Source organism: Strongylocentrotus purpuratus, unplaced genomic scaffold, assembly GCF_000002235.5.
Source record: "Strongylocentrotus purpuratus isolate Spur 01 unplaced genomic scaffold, Spur_5.0 spur5_scaffold_6, whole genome shotgun sequence".
NCBI classification, from domain to species: Eukaryota; Metazoa; Echinodermata; class Echinoidea; order Camarodonta; family Strongylocentrotidae; genus Strongylocentrotus; species Strongylocentrotus purpuratus.
This window is the reverse complement of record NW_022145612.1, coordinates 6,237,903-6,257,122: the sequence shown is the minus strand read 5'-3', so window position 1 is coordinate 6,257,122 and position 19,220 is coordinate 6,237,903. Positions and strand designations below refer to the sequence as shown.

Below are 19,220 nucleotides of genomic sequence, written 5' to 3'. Positions count from 1 at the left end.
AGTAAAAACAGTCTAGATAGTTCACAATTGTTGGAAAGGAATGATTTACCATACTTTCATAACTCCTAAATCAATGTATATATTTTTTTCTGTGTTACATTATTTTTCTATGAAGAGTTAAAATAAACTTCCTGTACAGGAATAGGGCATACAAGGTATGTTTGCCAAGTAGAGCAAGAGGTTCGATATTTGCATTGCATCACTGAAACCAACTTGGCCAAACTATGTGTTTAGTATCAAAACTGTGCAACACTTCAATTGTGTTTGGAATTGGTGTCTTCCGTATGGTATGAAAACTGCTTTGGTACATAGATGCATTATTTGCCATCCTCTACATTCCAAAAGAGAACATACATACATACATACATACAATTGTCTTTTATATAGCGCAACATCCAACGAATTGCTCGAAGCGCTTTACAGAAATAATGACATAGTAAACACAAAATAATACATGTATAAAAGAGTAATTATAATAACAAACAAAAATATTAGAATTACAATTTACTTATTGAAGAGGTACGTTTTTAGTTTTTTCTTGAAAATTTCAACTGAGGGAGAGGTACGGAGGTCGAAAGGGAGGGTATTCCAAATTTTGGGGCCATAATAAAAGAAACTACACTCCCCCGATCTTGAATTGATACGTGGTAATCGGAGGAGCGTGGGGTCGTTAGAAGAGCGGAGGTTGTATTGAAGTCTAGGAGTATGTAGAAGCACAGACAGATACATTGGTGCACAATTATTCAAACATTGGTAGACAATTAGGGAAACTTTGTATATGATTCTGTTATTTACGGTTAACCAGTGTAATTGCTTAAGTAGAGGAGATGCTGATTCATACCTGCTCCCTCCCAAAACAACCCGGGCAGCACGATTTTGGATTCGTTGTAATCTTTGAATGTCTGTCACATTAGCATTCAAAAGAAGAGAGTTGGCATAGTCTATTCTACTGAACAGTTAAAAGGGAAGGGGATCATTATTTTTGAGCAGTTCATGAAGTGTTGGGATGTGAAATATTCAGTTCATTTTCTTCCATTAATGTTTTCCTTGTTTTGCAGAGAGTAATCTAATGGGGGGGGGGGGGGGGGGGGGGTGATAAAAATGTATTTTAGCATCATCCATTTGTAACTATGTCAGAGTTCATAGATTATATTTGTACATTTTTGTTTATAGAAGTTTTGTCTGCAAATACAAAGAACTTTGTATTTGAGTTGGACTATTCAAGAATTTGTTTGTACCATATTGTGTAATAAAGATGCATTTTGATCAACAAATATTTGATCATCAAGATAATGTCACTCTGCAGAATTTCTAAGTATTCTGAAAAGGTTATTTACCTACTTGATGAGATACAGATATGAAGAGAGAGATACAGAGATAATGAGAGAGATACAGAGATGAAGAGAGAGAGAGGGAGAGAGAGAGAGAGAGATACAGATGCCACGGAAATCTGGACGTATATACCAATTGGTCCTGTCCAGTACCACCTTAGATGTAGATAATGGAAGAGAGATACAGAAATGAAGAGAAAGATACAGAGATAATGAGAGAGATACAGAGATGAAGAGAGAGAGATATCTATACAGAGATAATGAGAAAGATGAAGAGAGAGAGAGAGAGATACAGAGATAATGAGAGAGATACAGAGATGAAAAGAGAGATACAGAGAGAGAGAGAGAGATACAGAGATAATGAGAGCGATGAAGAGAGATAGAGATGAAGAGAGAGATACAGAAATAATGAGAGAGATACAGAGTTGAGAGAGAGAGAGATGAAGAGAGAGATAATGAGAGAGATACAGAGATGAAGAGAGAGAGATACAGACATGGAGAGAGAGAGATACAGAGATGAGAGAGAGAGAGATACAGAGATGGAGAGAGAGAGAGATACAGAGATGAAGAGAGATACAGAGATGGAGAGAGAGAGAGAGATACAGAGATGGAGAGAGAGATACAGAGATGAAGAGAGAGTGAGAGAGAGATACAGAGATGAAGAGAGAAATACAGAGATGAAGAGAGGGAGAGAGATTGTAAGAAACAAAATGTACATTTGTTTTGAAACTATAGTAGTAAACATTTTTATTTTATTTTACATTTATAAATAGACTTTACAAACATGTACAATATATATATCTACAAGTACAAAAATCTATTCACACATTTTGCACAACAACAAATTCACCAAACAGTAAAAAACTGCAAAGGCATCTTCACAAAACAAAATAGATCAAAATACATTTCACATATTGTGTAAATTCAATAGAATAAGGCACATCATTTAAAGGATATAGAATTACTCATTGAAATATGAATATCATTCCCTTTTACACAAAAGGGAGAACTACCATTTGTTCCCCTGTTCGAACAGTCGAGGCACTTTTATATAAACACAAATAAATACTGCTTTATTTCAAATGTAATGGGAAGAACATTGTCACTCTGAATTTACATAAAGGAAGTTCATACACGCATCTATACCAAACATTGTAAAAGTCTCTTAAATTATATAATTTGTGTTGCAAAAAAGCAAATGGAGCCGATAACAAATTTGTTTTATTTTTTGCTATTTTGGAAAGAATCCTCCGATAATACATGAAAGGGAAATAAATTCTTATCCGATTGGACCTCTACAGATTACAGCGATTAGTTGTGGGTTTTAACAAATTTTAAAAAATCTTTCTGGTCTCATACCATACAGAATTACAGATTTGCAAAGAAAACAACATGTTTCACATAATCTATGACCTTCACAAGCATTGAGGCTCACTAGCAGCAGACCATGAATATAATCATCTTAAATACAGAAATGCTGTTTTGGCTATTAAGGGGCACAAAAGCCACCAAGGTTGATGTGATATCAATAGAGCAGGGCTAAAATGGCACCAAATTTGCAAAGTTTGTCATTTTAAGAGGAACATTCCAGCCAGTGAGTGGGAAGCACCATATCAACATTTTGTGTGGCCTCCGAGTAACTTAAACAAGGAACAACAAAGTCACTTTCTGGGTTATCAAAAAGATTACTATGCTGTGAATCTGGTAGTTTGGCCTTAAAACGATGAGAAACAATCAAACTAGGTATTAGAATAGTGTACAATGAACAATGTAATCCACATACATGTAATCGATTTCTCATATCCAGACTTTAAAACAAGGATAAGCCTATCCTACACCTGTTAAAAAGACAATTGTATACAGATATTTTTGCATGGGGAGTAACAATGGACTAGATTCAGGGTTGCACAAAGAAAGGGCTATTGATACCACTGTCCTCATTTACTGTATGGATGTCCTTGGTAACAACTTTGGACGTTGTTATCGTGGACCCCTGTCTGAGCTGTCCCCCTGTAGATGCTTGGACATGATACACATCCTGTCTGCTCGAGTCCCTGACAGGATGGGACTGTGACAACCCGTGCTGGAGCTCCACTAATCTCCTGGGCAAAGGCACATTCTTGGAAAAGCTTTCCTCAAGGAAGGGATGGTTTGGCAAAGAAGATGGCACTCTGCTTTCATGGAGCGACTGAGGTAGTTCTGCATACTCTGATTCAAAGGAGAGATTGGCGTCAGTAGGCAGCATTATTCCTTGTGGAGGTGGTTCGCTGTGGGTATTGACCCAGGACTTTGTGAAATGATGTGTGTCCTGCTCAACTAAAGCATAGCGTAACATCGTTGTACCTTGAGAAGTGGTCCTGTTAGATGGAAGAACTTGAGGTGGTCCATTGGATGGGAGCTCAGTTTTCCTTGCAGGTACTTTTAATGGCATTTCCTGTGTAAGACTGTGGTCCTTTTTACCGTCACTGCGTCTCCTAGCAGTTATGTTACTGTGTTGCTGCAGCTGTTTCTTTACAGGTGGACTTTTAGAGTTTCTTCCTGCAATGCTGGTTGATTCTGTTCTTGAAAAGTTTGTATCTCCATCTTTCAAAAGAGCTACAGAATTTGGACCAATGTCATCCTCAGTGAAGTGATGAAAACCGTGGGCTGTCTTCTTCTTATCCCCCATCGACGCAACTTCACCTTGCTGAACAACATGGTTTCCTGTCATAGTCTCTTTGCCAACCTGGTCTCCCCTTGCAAAACCTCTCTGTTCCTGCAACCTTGTATCTCGATGTTCATCACGAGGCACTTGAGAGTTCTGTGGGTGTTGTGCCTTTCTCATCTCAGCAACCGGATGGACACTGCTGGAATTACGAAACGTGGATCTTGGGGTTTCATCTGAATGCACTCTTCTGCTTACTCTACTTGAAGGGATGTAATTAGCTTGTGACTGTGGTCTAAGGTCACTGGTTAAAGTCTGTGGAGTAGACAAAGAAGATACTCTGCACCTGCTCATGGGTAAGGATCTTGTTTGATCGGCTGGTGGCTGGTCAGGTGAATGGTTAGACGTTTCTGTTCTGATGGAAGGAAATAATGAAATGAAGACAATAAGCATATTATTCAGTTAAACCTGTCGAGGAGTCTTATCATGTTTAACAACGGGAATACTCAGAACTAGGTCTAACTGTCTAAGTTCAACCCCAACGTTTGTTTTGGTGATAATCACTAACATTACCAGTAATTGTTCGCTTTTATTCACAGACAAAGAAATTTAATTCCTGATAAATAAGGCTAACTATAACTATGAGTATCACAATAACAACCTGTCATTTAAAACCCCCCAAAAAGGTTCCCTGCTTATGATAAAATTACTGAACATATTCTACATGAAAGGTTCAGATCATAATAAACATTGGCACCAATTCTATCTTCACACCCCCCCCCCCCCCCCTCAAAAAAAAAAATGTCTCAAGACCAGGAAATTTCAGGTCAATACTAATGCTTAGTGAGTTAAATCCTACACTCCGTACCTAAGCTATCAATCGATCACATGTCAATCAAAACCACTCTGTTAAACTTGCCCCAACAATCAAGTATTGCTGGGAGAGCTAAAATTAACGAAATGGTGTACAGGCTGCATCATAGTCATCATCAGAATAATCGCTGGACAATCTCTAAGACTCTGCGATTTCTCACCTTTTGTTTTCTCTGGGAACATCTCTCAAGGAATGGACCTGCTTGGTGTAGAACTTGCGCATCTTAGCAGCCACTCTTTGTCTCTCTTCAAATACTGCCGTCCTAAGGGTCTCTTGACACCGTTTCTGCATGTCAGTGACGTAGCTCATGGCAGAGGCTATGAGAAAATGAAACGTGAGAAAAATTACTGTTTTATTCATGGGAGTTCTTTTGGGATAATGGTATATAAATCTTAAACAATAAAGCTATATCCCTCATCAGCAATTTTATACAGATTTTGTTTAGGTTACTGAGTTTTTTGTTCCCAGAAACTATTTACTCTGTTTGTTGTCCTTTACTGAAAGATACATCAGAAATCTATTTCAATTATTTGGATCAATCAGTTACAGTACCTTTTTTACATTGTTCCAAATCTGAGCTGATAAAACTATTTTGTGAGGTCTGTAGCTTTATGATATTTTCTATAGGACCTGTTGAAAGTACAATTTTAAGCAAATGGATTTTCCTCCCATTCTCAAGGGTCTATACAAAACTAATCATCTCTGAATATGTTGATGGACTATCAGAAGAACTTAAATTTGATGAAAATAGAACTATCAAACACAATACTTACAAGCTTAACTATTGACTTACCTCTGACATTTTCTACTGACTTCATATAATGCATCTTCAGCTCTTCAATGATTGCAGACTCATCATTTGAACTTGTCTAAATAGAGAACAGGAAAGAATATTCGAAAATACAAGTGAACTGTGTGATATTCAAGCTTTAGCATATTCAAATTATTTCATGAAGACAAGTGGGTATACTTTCAAAACATCTTTGGAAAACCTGCTAAACCTGTTACTTCTTCTACTAAAGACTTGAAATGAATTGTCACGCAAATCAGCAGACTATGGATTAATTTGGACTGGGTTTAAATCTCACTTACGGGGTCCACTGGCAAGCGTGAGCCACATTTGCTACAGTTCACCAAGGTAAAGTAAATGGGGACCCTGTAGGAAGCAATTCCTTTAATTCTTCAGAGCCTAAATAACTTCAAATTACTTTAAAAGTACAAAGAGGCATTGTTCCACGAGTGCCATACAAGAACCTGTATATAAAGACTGTTTAAGAGAGACTTATAGGTATGTGGTCTTTGTACATAGGTTTGTATAAAACACATTTCCACAGGATACACTGTGGGATCTTTTTTATAAACAAATTGGTCTTTATGTACAGGCGATAGTTTAAGCATATTGTTACCTGAACAGAAATGCTATTGACATCTTTCTGTGTCTGCATCTTTTCTCTCTTCCATTTCTGCCTCTCCTCCTCCCATCCTGATTTCATCTTCTCTAAGACTAAGGAATGTTTCTGCTGAATGGCTGACACACGCTCCTGCATCGATTCCATGGTAACAGAGTTGGCCTCACGCATCTCAGTCTGCAGTTGCTGTAGAGATGATTAAAAGAGTTTACTCCCTTTTCATATAAACTCATTTTTCAAATATTGCCTATTAGAGTAGCAGGCTCACAAAATGACAGTTATCATTTTTTTCTTCATGAACTGCTTTTAGCACAATATGAACATGTTTAAGCCAGGTGCTTTTAGAAATACCTCATGTTCGTTTGGACAGGAGTTGCTTTCTGCCAGTGAGTACTGTAACAAATTACTAGTCAGTTTAGATGGATATGATGACAGGGAGGAAAAATGATTTTAAAAAAGGCTGCTGGACTCAGAGCAACTCCTCTGCCCATTCACTCAGCACAAGAACCTTAATTATGCAAAATTTAATGGAAAAAATGATCAAGAAGAAGCACAACAAATTAAGAGTATGATTTTTAAAATTCACAATAGTAAAATGTAAATCAATGACTGATGATGGTGAACATGTTTAAGTTTAAGCACATAGAGGCATCTCATCTTACCTCTAGCTCCTGCTGGACAGTCCTCTCAGCCTGCTGGAGCTTGGTCTGGCATGACCTGAGCTCCTGCTTCAGACCCATCACCTCCTGGTCGTGTCTCCCTTTGAGCTGGGTATACTTGGCTCTGACCTGCTTACCATCTCTCTGGGAGACACTAAGGGCCTCCTGGATCTTCTGGAGCTGCTGCTGTAACACCAGGAGCTCCTTCTCCACTCTTGTTTCCTGTACCTTACCTTCATTGCTCTTCTGTGAATGAAACCAAATGAAAAGTGTTACAGTTATGTAGGTGGGTGTAAAAACTACATTACAACAACATGTCCCTTCTCCTCATCTCAATAGGAAAGTAATATAAAGTATAAGGAAAAATCTTAATTTTGAAGTGTGGATGGAAATATCACAAAGTTTTGATGAATTCAGTTAATGCTTCTTCCATAGAAATATTTGGTTGGGATATTTCATTGAAGATAGGGAATTTTAACAAACCTCTACAAAAATGTTATATATAAAGTATCTTTTCCACAGCATGTGCAATACTAATTCAAATCATCCCTGGGTCTACATTTGGGTTATATACATTCAAAAGGCAGTGATAGTGTAAACAGTGCTAAAATGTTAACATTTCTTGACACTACATTCAAGGTGATTGTTCTCATTCTCTATAAATATGAACCCCATCAATTCTCATGATCTGATATTAAGTTAGAAAGGTGAAAACAACTTTAAATACCTTTTCTAGAGACTCTCTCCTCCTTTTCTCCTCCCATTTCTTCCAGCTCTCCTTGGCCTCCTTCACAGCTGCTGCGATCCTCTCTTTGACCTGCAGCTCTTCATCAGTGAACTTAGCCTGCCATTCAGCCAGCTCTACAGCATGATTGGCCTTCATTTGCTCTATGGTAGACGCAGCAACCTGAATGGGGTAACGAAAATGGCTCCATCAGCACATGATCTTTCTGGAATGTAGATTTTATAGACGCACAACGTTTTGGGGTCCACACTGTACACTTGATGTCACAATCCCATCACAATGTTGCCAAGAAAAAAAAAGTTGAGTTGTGATATACAATCACCAAACACACTCAAACTTCCTATGTATTTATCCTGATAAGTTGCCATCAGACTTTCAAACCCTTGACAACTTCTACCTGAAGAGCTACCCCAGGATAATTGGCACAGATAACTACCTGCTTACCTCCCATGTATCTACCCCCTCCCCCCCCCCCTTCCTGACAGCTTCTGTGGGTACAATTTATCCCCGGACAACTACATTTACCCCTCTGGACAATTCCAGCTACAGACAATACATTTGTGTTAATTACAGGTGTATTCCCAATTGTTAAGGTAGCAAATGTGCAAGAAGGGTAGTGGTGTCAGAAATAACTAATCCCTACCCAAAAGATACTTGTTATTCTTCACAAGATTATGCTTACCCTATCAAAGGACTTTCTGCGCGAGTTTTCTTGTCTCATCCAATGCTCCTTGGCCTTCTCTACTTCACTGTTCACTTGACTAGTCAATGATGCTGACAGCTCCTTATACCTCTGCTGTATATCTTTCAACTCAGAAGCCATGCTGCTGAGGTGATCAGCTTCATCCTAAATGATATAAATTGATGGATGTTGATTTGATTATTAGTTCTCATTAAATATGTCAAGAACTATATCTTATGAACAAATTATGCATCTGTAATCTTAAAATATATGTTCATATATGAATAAAACTTACAACTTACAATTGTGTTGTCACCATGTCAAATTATCTATACTTATTTCATGCTATAACGTAGGGTAACTAATAATTTTTGGTTACCTTTTCAGCAATTTCCTGCTCTTTATCCAGCTTTGCTTTATCCTTGGCGTCAGTGATCTGATTCTCTAGCTTCTTCTTCTGCTCCTCATGAGCATTCTTTAAAAAGATGATTTCTTTCTCATACTTTTCCAAATGTTTTTTCTACGAGTATTTGGAAAGATAAAACAGAATTAACATACCGATAGAAATCAACTTTTTTCCAAAAATGTTTGTGCAATAAGAATTGTGTAGTACATGTATAACAGTCCTTTGATGCAAAATTTGAGAAGCTAAATTGTGAATGAAGTTATGTTAGGTTGCTTGAAACAATTTGGATGTTTGAAACATTAATTACTTGAAGAGTAAACAGAGAATTTTCCTCTGTTGTGATTCTGTTTTCAAGGAACATTTTTGTGTGAATTCACATGAAAATGCTGAAATTTCCTACAATTTTTTTAATATTGAGAATCCATTCCCCCCCCCCCCCCCCATGCTTGTTTGTAATGGTAATCTTAATGGGTATATAATTCATCATACTATCATAGCCCGAAAAAGGTTAGGTAGTACCTTAAATGATAATATTTCTTGATGGAGTAGGAAATCAAGGGCATTACATCAGCCACACTTTTTCAGATCAACATTTTTTTTTTTAATTACCATGTTCTAAGTAATAATTTACCTGATCTAATTTAATCTTCTCCAGATCTTCCTCATTCTCCTTTTTCTTTTTCTCCAAGAGAAGGACAATCTCTGCTCTGTGGCTTGCCTCCATGGAAGACTTAAGTTCATCAAAGGCACTTGTCTTCTCTCTCTCCATCTCTGCTTTTGTCTGTTAATTTAGCATATTACAGAGATCTAATTGCAAGTCATTTATACAAAATGAGTATAGATTTGTTCTTCAAACTAGAAATTTTAATGTTGACAAGATTTCCTTCCTTAATAGAAAGCAGTGCTTCCTAATATTTCTTGTCTCCCCAAAAACATGCCCTCAAAATAAATGCCCCCAAATTAAATGAAACAAGACAAATGCAACTGCATCTCCTATATGCCTCTGCCTTAAATTCAGTATAGGAAATGACCAAAGTATCCTCCGGCATACTGCCTGGGGATACAATTATAAACCATTCATGTGACCAATCAAATATTTGTTTTTCCTCTTTTGAGAATTTTTTAATAATGGTAGGCATCATTATCAAAGTGCATTGCTACCATGAGTAAGATGTAAAACAGCCATGTCTTTATATGTAACTACAGTTAACGAAGCTACCTAGGGAATTAATACATTTTGGACATCTCAAGCTCTGTTTGGTTTTACTTTTAAATCTATCACAATGTGTAGCTATAAGATAGATACACGGAATGAATACAGCAAAATCTATAGAAATTGCTACAAAGAACAAATGAAAGATTGAATGCTCACCTGTTGTAGAGACTCTTCTTTGAGAGCACTGATCTGCTTCTCCATGTTCTCTTCCAGGCTTTTCTTCTCATCACAGAGCTCCACATAGAGGGCCTTGGTCTTATGGAGTTCATTCTCCAGCTCAGCCATCTCATTCCTGTATTAAGGAAATGACAGATTGGAGGTGAGCGAGTGATTGGAGATGGGTTCATGGTGCTCATTTTGGATAAATCATGAAGAGAACTTGGTGCATGCAATAGCACGTTCACCACTAGAAAATTTAACAACTAAGCAAACATCACTGGAATCTCTTAATTTCGTGCTGGTTATAGTTTGCTCGGTTTTTCTCTATGCTTGTTTCTTGGTTTGTTTGTTTGTTTGTTTGTTTTGGGTGTTGTTTTTTTACAGCCAAAACTTCTTATAACAGACATAGGACAGAGAAAAACAGAAAATTGTAATAAAAGTCATAAAGATCCAGAGGACAGCACAGACTGGTCGGCCTTCCGGTGGGTCAGGGATCCCAGCATATCATGAAAACAAAATTCCCTCAACTTCCCTCCGATTGAATTTCAAAATTCCAGAATCAATATTTCAGCCTAATTCTAGTTTGAAACATCTTCAATGAACAGTAGTTGCAGGGACCAATTGGCTGTACACATGTACTTGTATGTACGCCTGATTAGAGGACTCAGTGATTGGGGACAGATGGTGTAGCATTGACAATAAAACACCATACAATTGAAATATTTAATGACTGTTTACCTGACTTCTTGTAGCTGATACTGATGAGCTTCTACACGAGTCTCTTTCTCAGTCTGAAGCTCATTGACAAGCTCTTCTCTCATGTTACGTGAAGCATCCTCATGAAGCTGCAAACATGTCATTTGACACCTGGAGAAAGATCAGACAAGTTGACAGGTTTATACTTTACAAAATGACATTCTCAGAAGAGCTTTTTCCATAATTCTCAAGAAGTATCACAGTATGTTTTCAAGGTGATTTGAATTATTCAATTGTTTTAAAGATACTGTACACACAAACGAATTGGCATCTTAAGCTTATCACAAGTTCAAATGATTCATTAATGAGTCGTATTCTAGGCATATCTGACAATGGCTCTGCTATCAATTTTGGAGAAAAAAATTCTAATCTTCAAATCCAGACCCAAGGCAAATAGCCCGACTCTACATATTCAACAAAATAAAGCCCAGAGCAAATGCTGCAAGAGCAAATGTCAGGTTACCCTTAAACGAATGAAAGAATTCCTGTTGCTTCATCATATGAGGGGTTACTTAATGAATATATTCTAATTCTAAATCTAGAAAGTTTAAATCACTTTGCTCACACACAAAAAGAACTAACAAAGTTGTTAAAGGACGGACCAAACAGAGTAATTAATTTTAAAATTTATATTTATATAATCCTCACCTGTCCACAGCTTCTTTCTTGTCCTGATCACTATCAGCTACCATCTGAGCCATCTCTGCCTTGAGCACTGCCAATTTTTCTACCTGCTCCTGGTATGCTGCTGTTTTAGCCTCCAGTTCTGATTTCAACCTCTCTAAGTATTCTTTATGAGCGTCTGTTTCTTTGGTTGAGTTTTCTGATAAGGTCTTCTTGAGTATTTGAAGTTCAGCCTGTTACATTATAAAAAGAAACAGGTGAAAAATAAAGTTTGAAAGAAAATGAAGTGTTGAATTGATATCCCAATCACAACCCTTTGAAATAAAAAATTGCCCCCTTAATTATACATTTTAGAGATTCATTCTTCTATCCATTTTTTCTGGAAGGATAATACGTGTGCAAGTCTCTCTCTCTTTCTCTCTCTCGATCTCTCTTTCTCTTTCTCTCTCTATTTCTCTCTCTCTCTCTCTCTCTCTCTCTCTCTCTCTCCCTCCCTCCCTCCCTCCCTCCCTCCCTCCCTCCCTCCCTCCTTCCCTCCCTCCCTCCCTCCCTCTCTCTCTTGATCGACACAGCAATCAACTCCTAACTCACCTCCACTTGACCAACTCTAGCTTCAGCCCCCTCCACTCTCCCTCTCCATTTCTGTCCCTCCATCTTTGCCTCCCTGAGCTCCACCTGGAGCTTGGTGACATGCTCCCTCTTAGATCGGATGCTCTGTAGAGATCGGCTTAGCTCAGCCTTCAGCTTCACCAGGGTCTCCTCAGGGGACATGGGCTCCTTCAGGTTTCTCTGGGATCTGTAGGTGGTAGGAGAGATAGAGACACATAATTCAATTCATGGGACTGAGAAAAGAAGTATGCTGGTACTCCTAATACATACTTGGATTTTATCAAGTATACACAGAATTTCAGTCTTTGATAGAAGATATTGCAAACAACAAATTTTACAATTACAATAACTAAGCCTCATATGAAATCGATATCATACAAGTGAATAAAAAATGTGTACACTTATCCAAAGAATAATTAATTTTGTATTTGCCTTTTTATAAAATAATGCTTCAGCAGATGCAAAAAAACAGATGGCATTCTGAAAACTGTTACTCTCTCTTTGTAAGAAGTCATAAATTCATGCTGAATAGACATTCATTTTTGGCGCCTTTCTACACTATTTTCTATGCTCAGACAGTGACTTGACCGAATTTAGATTTGTTATGACAATTAATATACCTAGCAGATAGCATCATCAGAATAACACCTCTAGTCTTTGAAATGACACGTGAGAAATATCACCATTATTATTGCTAACATTCATCTCTAAGAAGAAAAGATATATGCAAAGATATGCGCCATTATTTACCCTGCTGGTTGTGGAGTTTTCCAGTCTTCCTTGGCAAGGTTTCTCACTATGTCTTCATCACTAGGGGTGGGTGGAGAATGGTGCTTAACCCCTGACCCTGATATGACCCCAAGGTCAACAGCACCTTCATAAAGCATTACCTGGTCTTTCAGATCTGCCAACTCCTCCTTTGGAACCGAGAAGAGATTACATTCATTTTTATGTTGGTGAGTTTTAAAAAAAATGTTATTATGTTCCTCTCTTGTATTCAACACTGATAAAACATTTCATTAGGGTGGAATTTACTGTGCAGATGTTATTCAATGTATTTTTAACAGACACCTACAAGACATAATTCTTTGAAAACTTCCCAGTGGTAGTGCACTTAGATGACCCCTGAACAGATTTCCTTCTCCCACACCCCTTGACAAATACACCATAAGAAAATACCTGGACAATTACTCCTTTATAACATCACATCTTGACACTCCAGTTGCTTTCTTCAATATCTGTTATGTGATGTCTACATAGTTCTTACCTGTAATGTTTGGCACATATTCTCTGCCATCACTTTAGATTTGCTGGCATCATTAAGTCTGACTTGAAGCTCCTGCACTGCTGGCAATGAACCTAAATTGAAAAGAAGGAGTAGATGAACAAACCGTAAAACAAAATATTCCTTTTGGACTAATTCCACAAATTTGAATTTGAATGTTTTCTTAAAGACTATGATGCTTCGAATGTTGACAATACAAAAACAAAATTATCATGAGACAATGAGAGGTTACTGTGAATGGGTTCTAGGTGGTTGTTAAAAATATACTGGTACTGTGGTACTTTTCACAGCCAGCCATAAATAACTGAGAAGATACCAAAGTACAATGACCTGACTTACAAAAATATATAACATCTTCAAGATCTGTTCTAAAATAAGCTAATACCATGACACAAACAGGGTTAGAAAATGTTCTGGTAAGGTAAATAATAGCAAAGTATTTTTCACCAACCTTGTAATATAAGCTCTTGGCATCTGTTCTGACTGTCTTGCAAAGAAGCTGTTAGTCTATTCACTGTCTCTGCATGTTCCATTCTTGCTTGATCAGCTCCTTTAAGAGATGTATTTAGTCTTGCTTCCAACTGATCAACGAGTGTACCCTACAAGCAACATGATGATTAGAAAGTTTGTTTAAAAACTGCAAATAAATGGTAAACATCAATCAAGCAAAATATGGTTTGAAAATTTATGTATATCTAGATGAAGGAACGTTGAAAGGCGACCCCAAATTTGCCTGGCGACATATGCTCCAGGCTATATTTGTCCAAGATAGAGAGATAGCATCAGGTTGCAAATTCATTTAAGGTTAGGTTTAGGATTGGGGCTGGGTTTGGTCAGCGCCTTTTGGATCTGCTCAAGGGTCGAATGTAAGAAATTTGGTTAGTGGAGTAATTGTCACCAAAGCATGTGTCGTAGAACCTAACCTGTCTATTAAAGATGAAATGTACAAAAATTTGTGATTTATTGTAAAAAATGGATAATGTGTGCTAGTTCTCTGCAAACGATCAGTTCTCTTGAAAACCTTTTCCCATGACAACATTCTGATTACCCTTTCAGAAGCCAACTTGCTAGCTGCATCTACTTTCTCCCTCAAATTCGCTGTTTCTTGTGAGAACTTCTGCTGTAGTCCCACTAGCAGAGAATCATGCTGTTCCCTTGCTCTGTGTAGTGGCTGTGAACGTTGGACTTCAAACAGCTGGTGATTAAGGCTTTCTATGTTAGCTTTGGCAGTGTCTAACTCTGAATGAAGCTGTGATGGAAAAACAAAAAAGAGAAAACAGTTTACTGTCATGATTTTTGTCATGAATTCAAATGTTTTTCTTTTGTATTATCTCCCCTTTACTAAAAACCACTTCTTATTTGCAAAAGGTATGTTTTGTAAATCAACAGAAATTAGTCCACTTTCGTTAATATTAGGTCTATGAATTTTGTATTCATCTGATTCATCATCAACCATACCAATTCAGTGCCTTAATCAGCCTGTCGTTAAGCCACTGTAAGATTTTCTTCTTGGAATTGCTATTTCATGAATACGAGAATTTTCTTTTTGTTTTGATTTTGTTTTGACTACTGTGTTGTCTTTCATTGATGTGAAAAATATCATTGTCAACATTTTAATTGAATTAGGGGTACTTATTAGCCTCTCAAGCATACATGAAACAATGCCTTATCCTACTTTAGACTGCAATAATATCTAATAAACTTTTACTAACATAACAGATAATATAATTCTCAGAATATCACCCTAGAGCGCTTTCAGAGTTTTTCAATGCTCCAGAGCTGCACTGCTCCCTGCACCTGTGTATTTGTTCACTGACTCCAGGGACCGTTTCACAAAGCCTTTTTTCAATGACAAATGACAAAAATCTGTGACAAATCTGCTGATAACCAATCAGAAGCAAGGATTTCAGTAGCTTATAACAAAAACTATCATTTGTCACTGATGACAAGTTTTGTGAAACGCCCCCCAGGTCTTTACCTGTTGGTTAACCTCTGTGAGTGACTGGACCTGTTGTTGGACTGATTGTAGCTGGCCTCTCAGAGTATGGTTCTCATTGTTCATTTGATTCATCAGCTTCTGAGTTTCACCGTAGGTTGTACCCAAGCCATCTCTCTCATCTATATAATCACAATAAAACAAATATATCATAAGAACATTTTTTGTATGGTTTTGGAAAGGAGCCATTTCTTCCCTACAATTCATGGGGAAATCAAATGATCAAAATTAAAGAAGTTAGTTTTCGATCCCTACTAAATGGCCAATCGCCCAAAAAGAAAGTATATGATAATGGTATCTTTTATTCCTAATGATAATTATGTATTCCTTAACCTAAAGACAATATAGGTGTCTTTGAAACAAGCAATTATTCATCTAAACACATATTTCTGGGCAGAAACATTATGATCATAGAGAACATGACTATCAAGAATTGCAAAATCACAAATCCTTGTTCACTCAAGCCATGGTAAACCAGATGGATAAAAATCACTGAGTTAAAATAATAATTTAATGTGTAAATGAATTGCAAGTGGGGTAGGATTTTGTTTTGCTACATTCAACAAAGACCCCTAAGCGTACAACTGTAATCTGTGTTCTCATATAAAGATTTAAGATGCACCCTACTGTCTCGTCATCCCTTTTGCTAGTACAGTACTTTTCTACCAGTATTCTACCACTTCATGTATGAGCGAGGCTCAATGATGGAAGATTTAATCACCTTGTGCCATAGCAAGTTGATGATTAAGGATGCGTTTCTCCCTAGCGCTTTCCTCACGCAAGGCCTCTAGCTGAGAGGTCAGGTTGTTTATCTCACGCCCCCTCGCCTGGTAGAGTATCTCTAGTTGAGCTACATCTTGTCCTCTGCTTCCTATAACAGATATTATGACCAACAACAAAAATAACTATTGTGAGAACTTTTCTTGGAGAGGTAGGGGAACTGCAAAACTAATGTTAAAATTCTCACTAAAATTAAGAATTGGCAAAAAAAAGTGACATACCAATTTATATTGTTAGGTAAATATGGAATACTTTATTCAATGTTAAATTTTGTCAACTCTTAAAAGCACAGGCCAATACTACATCTAACATTCATTTGAATGTACAGGATGTGAATGCAAGACATGGACATCTTCAATCAATATATATTTTTTAGTATTTCATTTTTAATTACATGAAATCAATTTAGTCTATTAAATTTGATTTAGGATTCAGAAATTTTAATTCATGAAAAAAAAAAAAAAAAAATATCAAAACACTTTTCCTCATCATAGATTCTCCAAATATCATTGATAATACTGTAATGACTCATTGAATGTCAACATATTAATTTGTTCATGACTTTGACAAAAAAGTGTACATTTTCTGTGAACTAGCATTCTAGGGATTGTATAATACAGTTTATGTCTCTTTTTCCTCTATAAGATATTGATACTGACCTGCATGAGTGAACTCTGTCTGATAAGGATCCACACTATGCTGATAGTGATCATCACCGTTCATCATCTGATCAGACATTATCCTTCTGGTATCATTTCTTGCCTCATCACCATCATGCTCTCTCCTTCTCTGATAGTGCACGATTCCAACGTTCGGCTCGCTGGATGCATGCCGCATGACACGCCCATCCTCGAGCCGCGGTGGAAAGTGATCAAGGTCCTGCCATCCCGTGGCTTGGCCGTTCGTCAATGGCTTTGCTTTGGCAGACTTGGGTGGCTCGTACTGTTGACTGTAACGCCGTTCCCCTGTGAATGGCTCTTCCTCTTCATCACCTGAAGAGTGATGGTCCTGCAGATAAAAGTTTGAATCTTCCCCACCTTCTCCATGACCGTTCCCGACAAAGTCGAGACCTTTTGGCACATGCATCCCATGATGCAAGCTGCCCGCATCCTCAGGTGGATACACCCCATTTATATGATTCCCCTGCTCATCCTCTCCTCCATAATGTTGGCTATCCTCATGTTCGCTCAAATCAAGATCACTACGATGTTTATCACCATATGCGGTCTGTTGCCTTGCAGCGTCCCATGCAGCAGTGGTGGGACTTAGTCCTTGACCATACTTGTTGTGAGGTTCAGGAATCTGAAGTCTGTTGTGGTGATGTTCAAAATGCCAATCTTGGCTGTTATCTGGAGTGTGGTTCTCACTGCTATGGCCGGGATCTGCATGACCGTTGGTCGCAGGGCCGAACTGATGGACCCCATGGCCGTTGGTCACAGGGCCGACTTGATGAACTCCATGACCCCCTGCAACCTAGAGGTCGTATCAACCACACAGTAAATAAGTTAAATTCCTTTTACGTTATAAAAAATTTAAGTAAGTAATTGGCTTTTACAAATTATGTAGACCTATTAAGTGCTTAACACCGGGAAGCATTGGAAATAATGGAGTGTTTTTCATTAAATAACCATAAAATTTAAACAGACTTTTTGCAACCCTTGTGGTGCCACCAAGTATTCAAACATAAAAAAAGGGATATTATTAGTTATGTAACTTTGGATTCAAAGGTTTTTTTGCTTCTATTATTCATCTAAAGAGCATACTGTTCCATGACCTAACTTTAAATTCTTGGACCCGTTTTGAATTTCAGGAAGGCAATCAAGCCTATCTTTGTAAACAATATTAGATGCACTATTAAATTCTAGGCAGTTGTAATCTACGGTCACAAAGGTTCGTACGAACGATTATTTCGTACAAATCTCTGTTTTTCCATTGTCTGAAAATTGTCTGTACAGCGTTTGTAGCAGTTCGTAATGGCATTTGTGACCGAGGTTTAAAATGCCTACAGCAGTGAAAGGGTTTAAGTGATATTGACAATATATGCATAGCTCTGTTCTTCGAATATAATCAATCAGAGTTTGAAATCTGTTGATCGTGAAATACTCATATCTACTTCAACATGACCATGTCAAGTGTTAACTACATGTATATTAAAATAGGATTTAACATTGTGTGTTTTGACATAATGTACACATTCGAAGTTGTACATGTATTGAGTGCAATCCTGATTATTATCATGTTACTGAAGAAAAAGTAGAAGTTGTTTTAATCTCCTATAAAATATTTGATTCGGTAAAGCAAGAACCCCTGTTTTACCATGAAATTAATGTCAATGACCATTGACTAATGGATTCAATCTGAAGAACAATTTTTAACATATTTTCTGAATGCTTCTGATGTTGAACATTATTATATCTTTCATTATAGCTAGTACCATTGATGGACATCCATGATGCTCTTACACTAGACTAACTAAATACTTAATGAAGACTGACAATTAGGAGAGGTTTGTTATGTTCCAACTTGAGACAACATTTGTGTACATTGTATGCTCTTGTACATTCCTATGAAAACCATGCATAATTGGCTGTCAATCATGAAACCTGCAATGCTATCAGCTAATGAGGCAATTGTTAGATCACTCTTCCATCTCACAGACAGAGTTACTGGGAGCTTATCCTCCTTTTCAACTAGTAGCTTAAATACATGTACTCCTGTTACCATTATAAGCCATAAATGTGAACAACTTGGGCATTGTGTATCTGTCTACCGGTATTGTAAAGACAAGTTCAATACCAAACAAGGTCCAATGAACAATGAAGTCTTGCCTCACGATACAATGGTTATCTTTACAATAGCATCCACTCCCCCCCCCCTTCCTTCCTTCCAATCAGCAGTTCTATAAAATTGTATACTTTCTATATCATCAACAACATCATTGTCACTCTTTCTTCCTGAAGTAAAATATAAAATTATAAGGTGACTTGTGTTTGTTCACATGATAGACATACAAGAAACACTTTGACAGAGATTGATAGTAACAAA

General features: G+C 37.4%; 1 protein-coding gene across 4 annotated transcripts in view; it reads right to left on the bottom strand.

Moving 5' to 3' along the window:
• Positions 1-2,992: 2,992 nt before the first annotated feature.
• LOC583262 (centrosomal protein of 152 kDa) overlaps positions 2,993-19,220 on the bottom strand; it is a 28,152-nt gene continuing 11,924 nt past the window's right edge. For 2 of the 4 annotated variants that reach the window (XM_031000430.1, XM_031000429.1), the window contains 20 exons: positions 16,835-17,648; positions 16,117-16,266; positions 15,378-15,517; positions 14,448-14,648; positions 13,851-13,998; positions 13,382-13,473; positions 12,865-13,031; positions 12,097-12,301; positions 11,530-11,738; positions 10,864-10,992; positions 10,123-10,258; positions 9,382-9,531; positions 8,724-8,864; positions 8,345-8,509; positions 7,645-7,824; positions 6,921-7,163; positions 6,256-6,444; positions 5,643-5,718; positions 5,010-5,166; positions 2,993-4,390 (listed from right to left, as the gene is read on the bottom strand). In XM_031000430.1, coding sequence (XP_030856290.1) covers positions 3,229-4,390; positions 5,010-5,166; positions 5,643-5,718; positions 6,256-6,444; positions 6,921-7,163; positions 7,645-7,824; positions 8,345-8,509; positions 8,724-8,864; positions 9,382-9,531; positions 10,123-10,258; positions 10,864-10,992; positions 11,530-11,738; positions 12,097-12,301; positions 12,865-13,031; positions 13,382-13,473; positions 13,851-13,998; positions 14,448-14,648; positions 15,378-15,517; positions 16,117-16,266; positions 16,835-17,648 — 4,854 coding nt within the window. In that variant the 3' untranslated portion in view covers positions 2,993-3,228. The remainder of the gene's footprint in view (positions 4,391-5,009; positions 5,167-5,642; positions 5,719-6,255; positions 6,445-6,920; positions 7,164-7,644; positions 7,825-8,344; positions 8,510-8,723; positions 8,865-9,381; positions 9,532-10,122; positions 10,259-10,863; positions 10,993-11,529; positions 11,739-12,096; positions 12,302-12,864; positions 13,032-13,381; positions 13,474-13,850; positions 13,999-14,447; positions 14,649-15,377; positions 15,518-16,116; positions 16,267-16,834; positions 17,649-19,220) is intronic. The other 2 variants (XM_031000433.1, XM_031000432.1) reach the window with 2 other exon arrangements.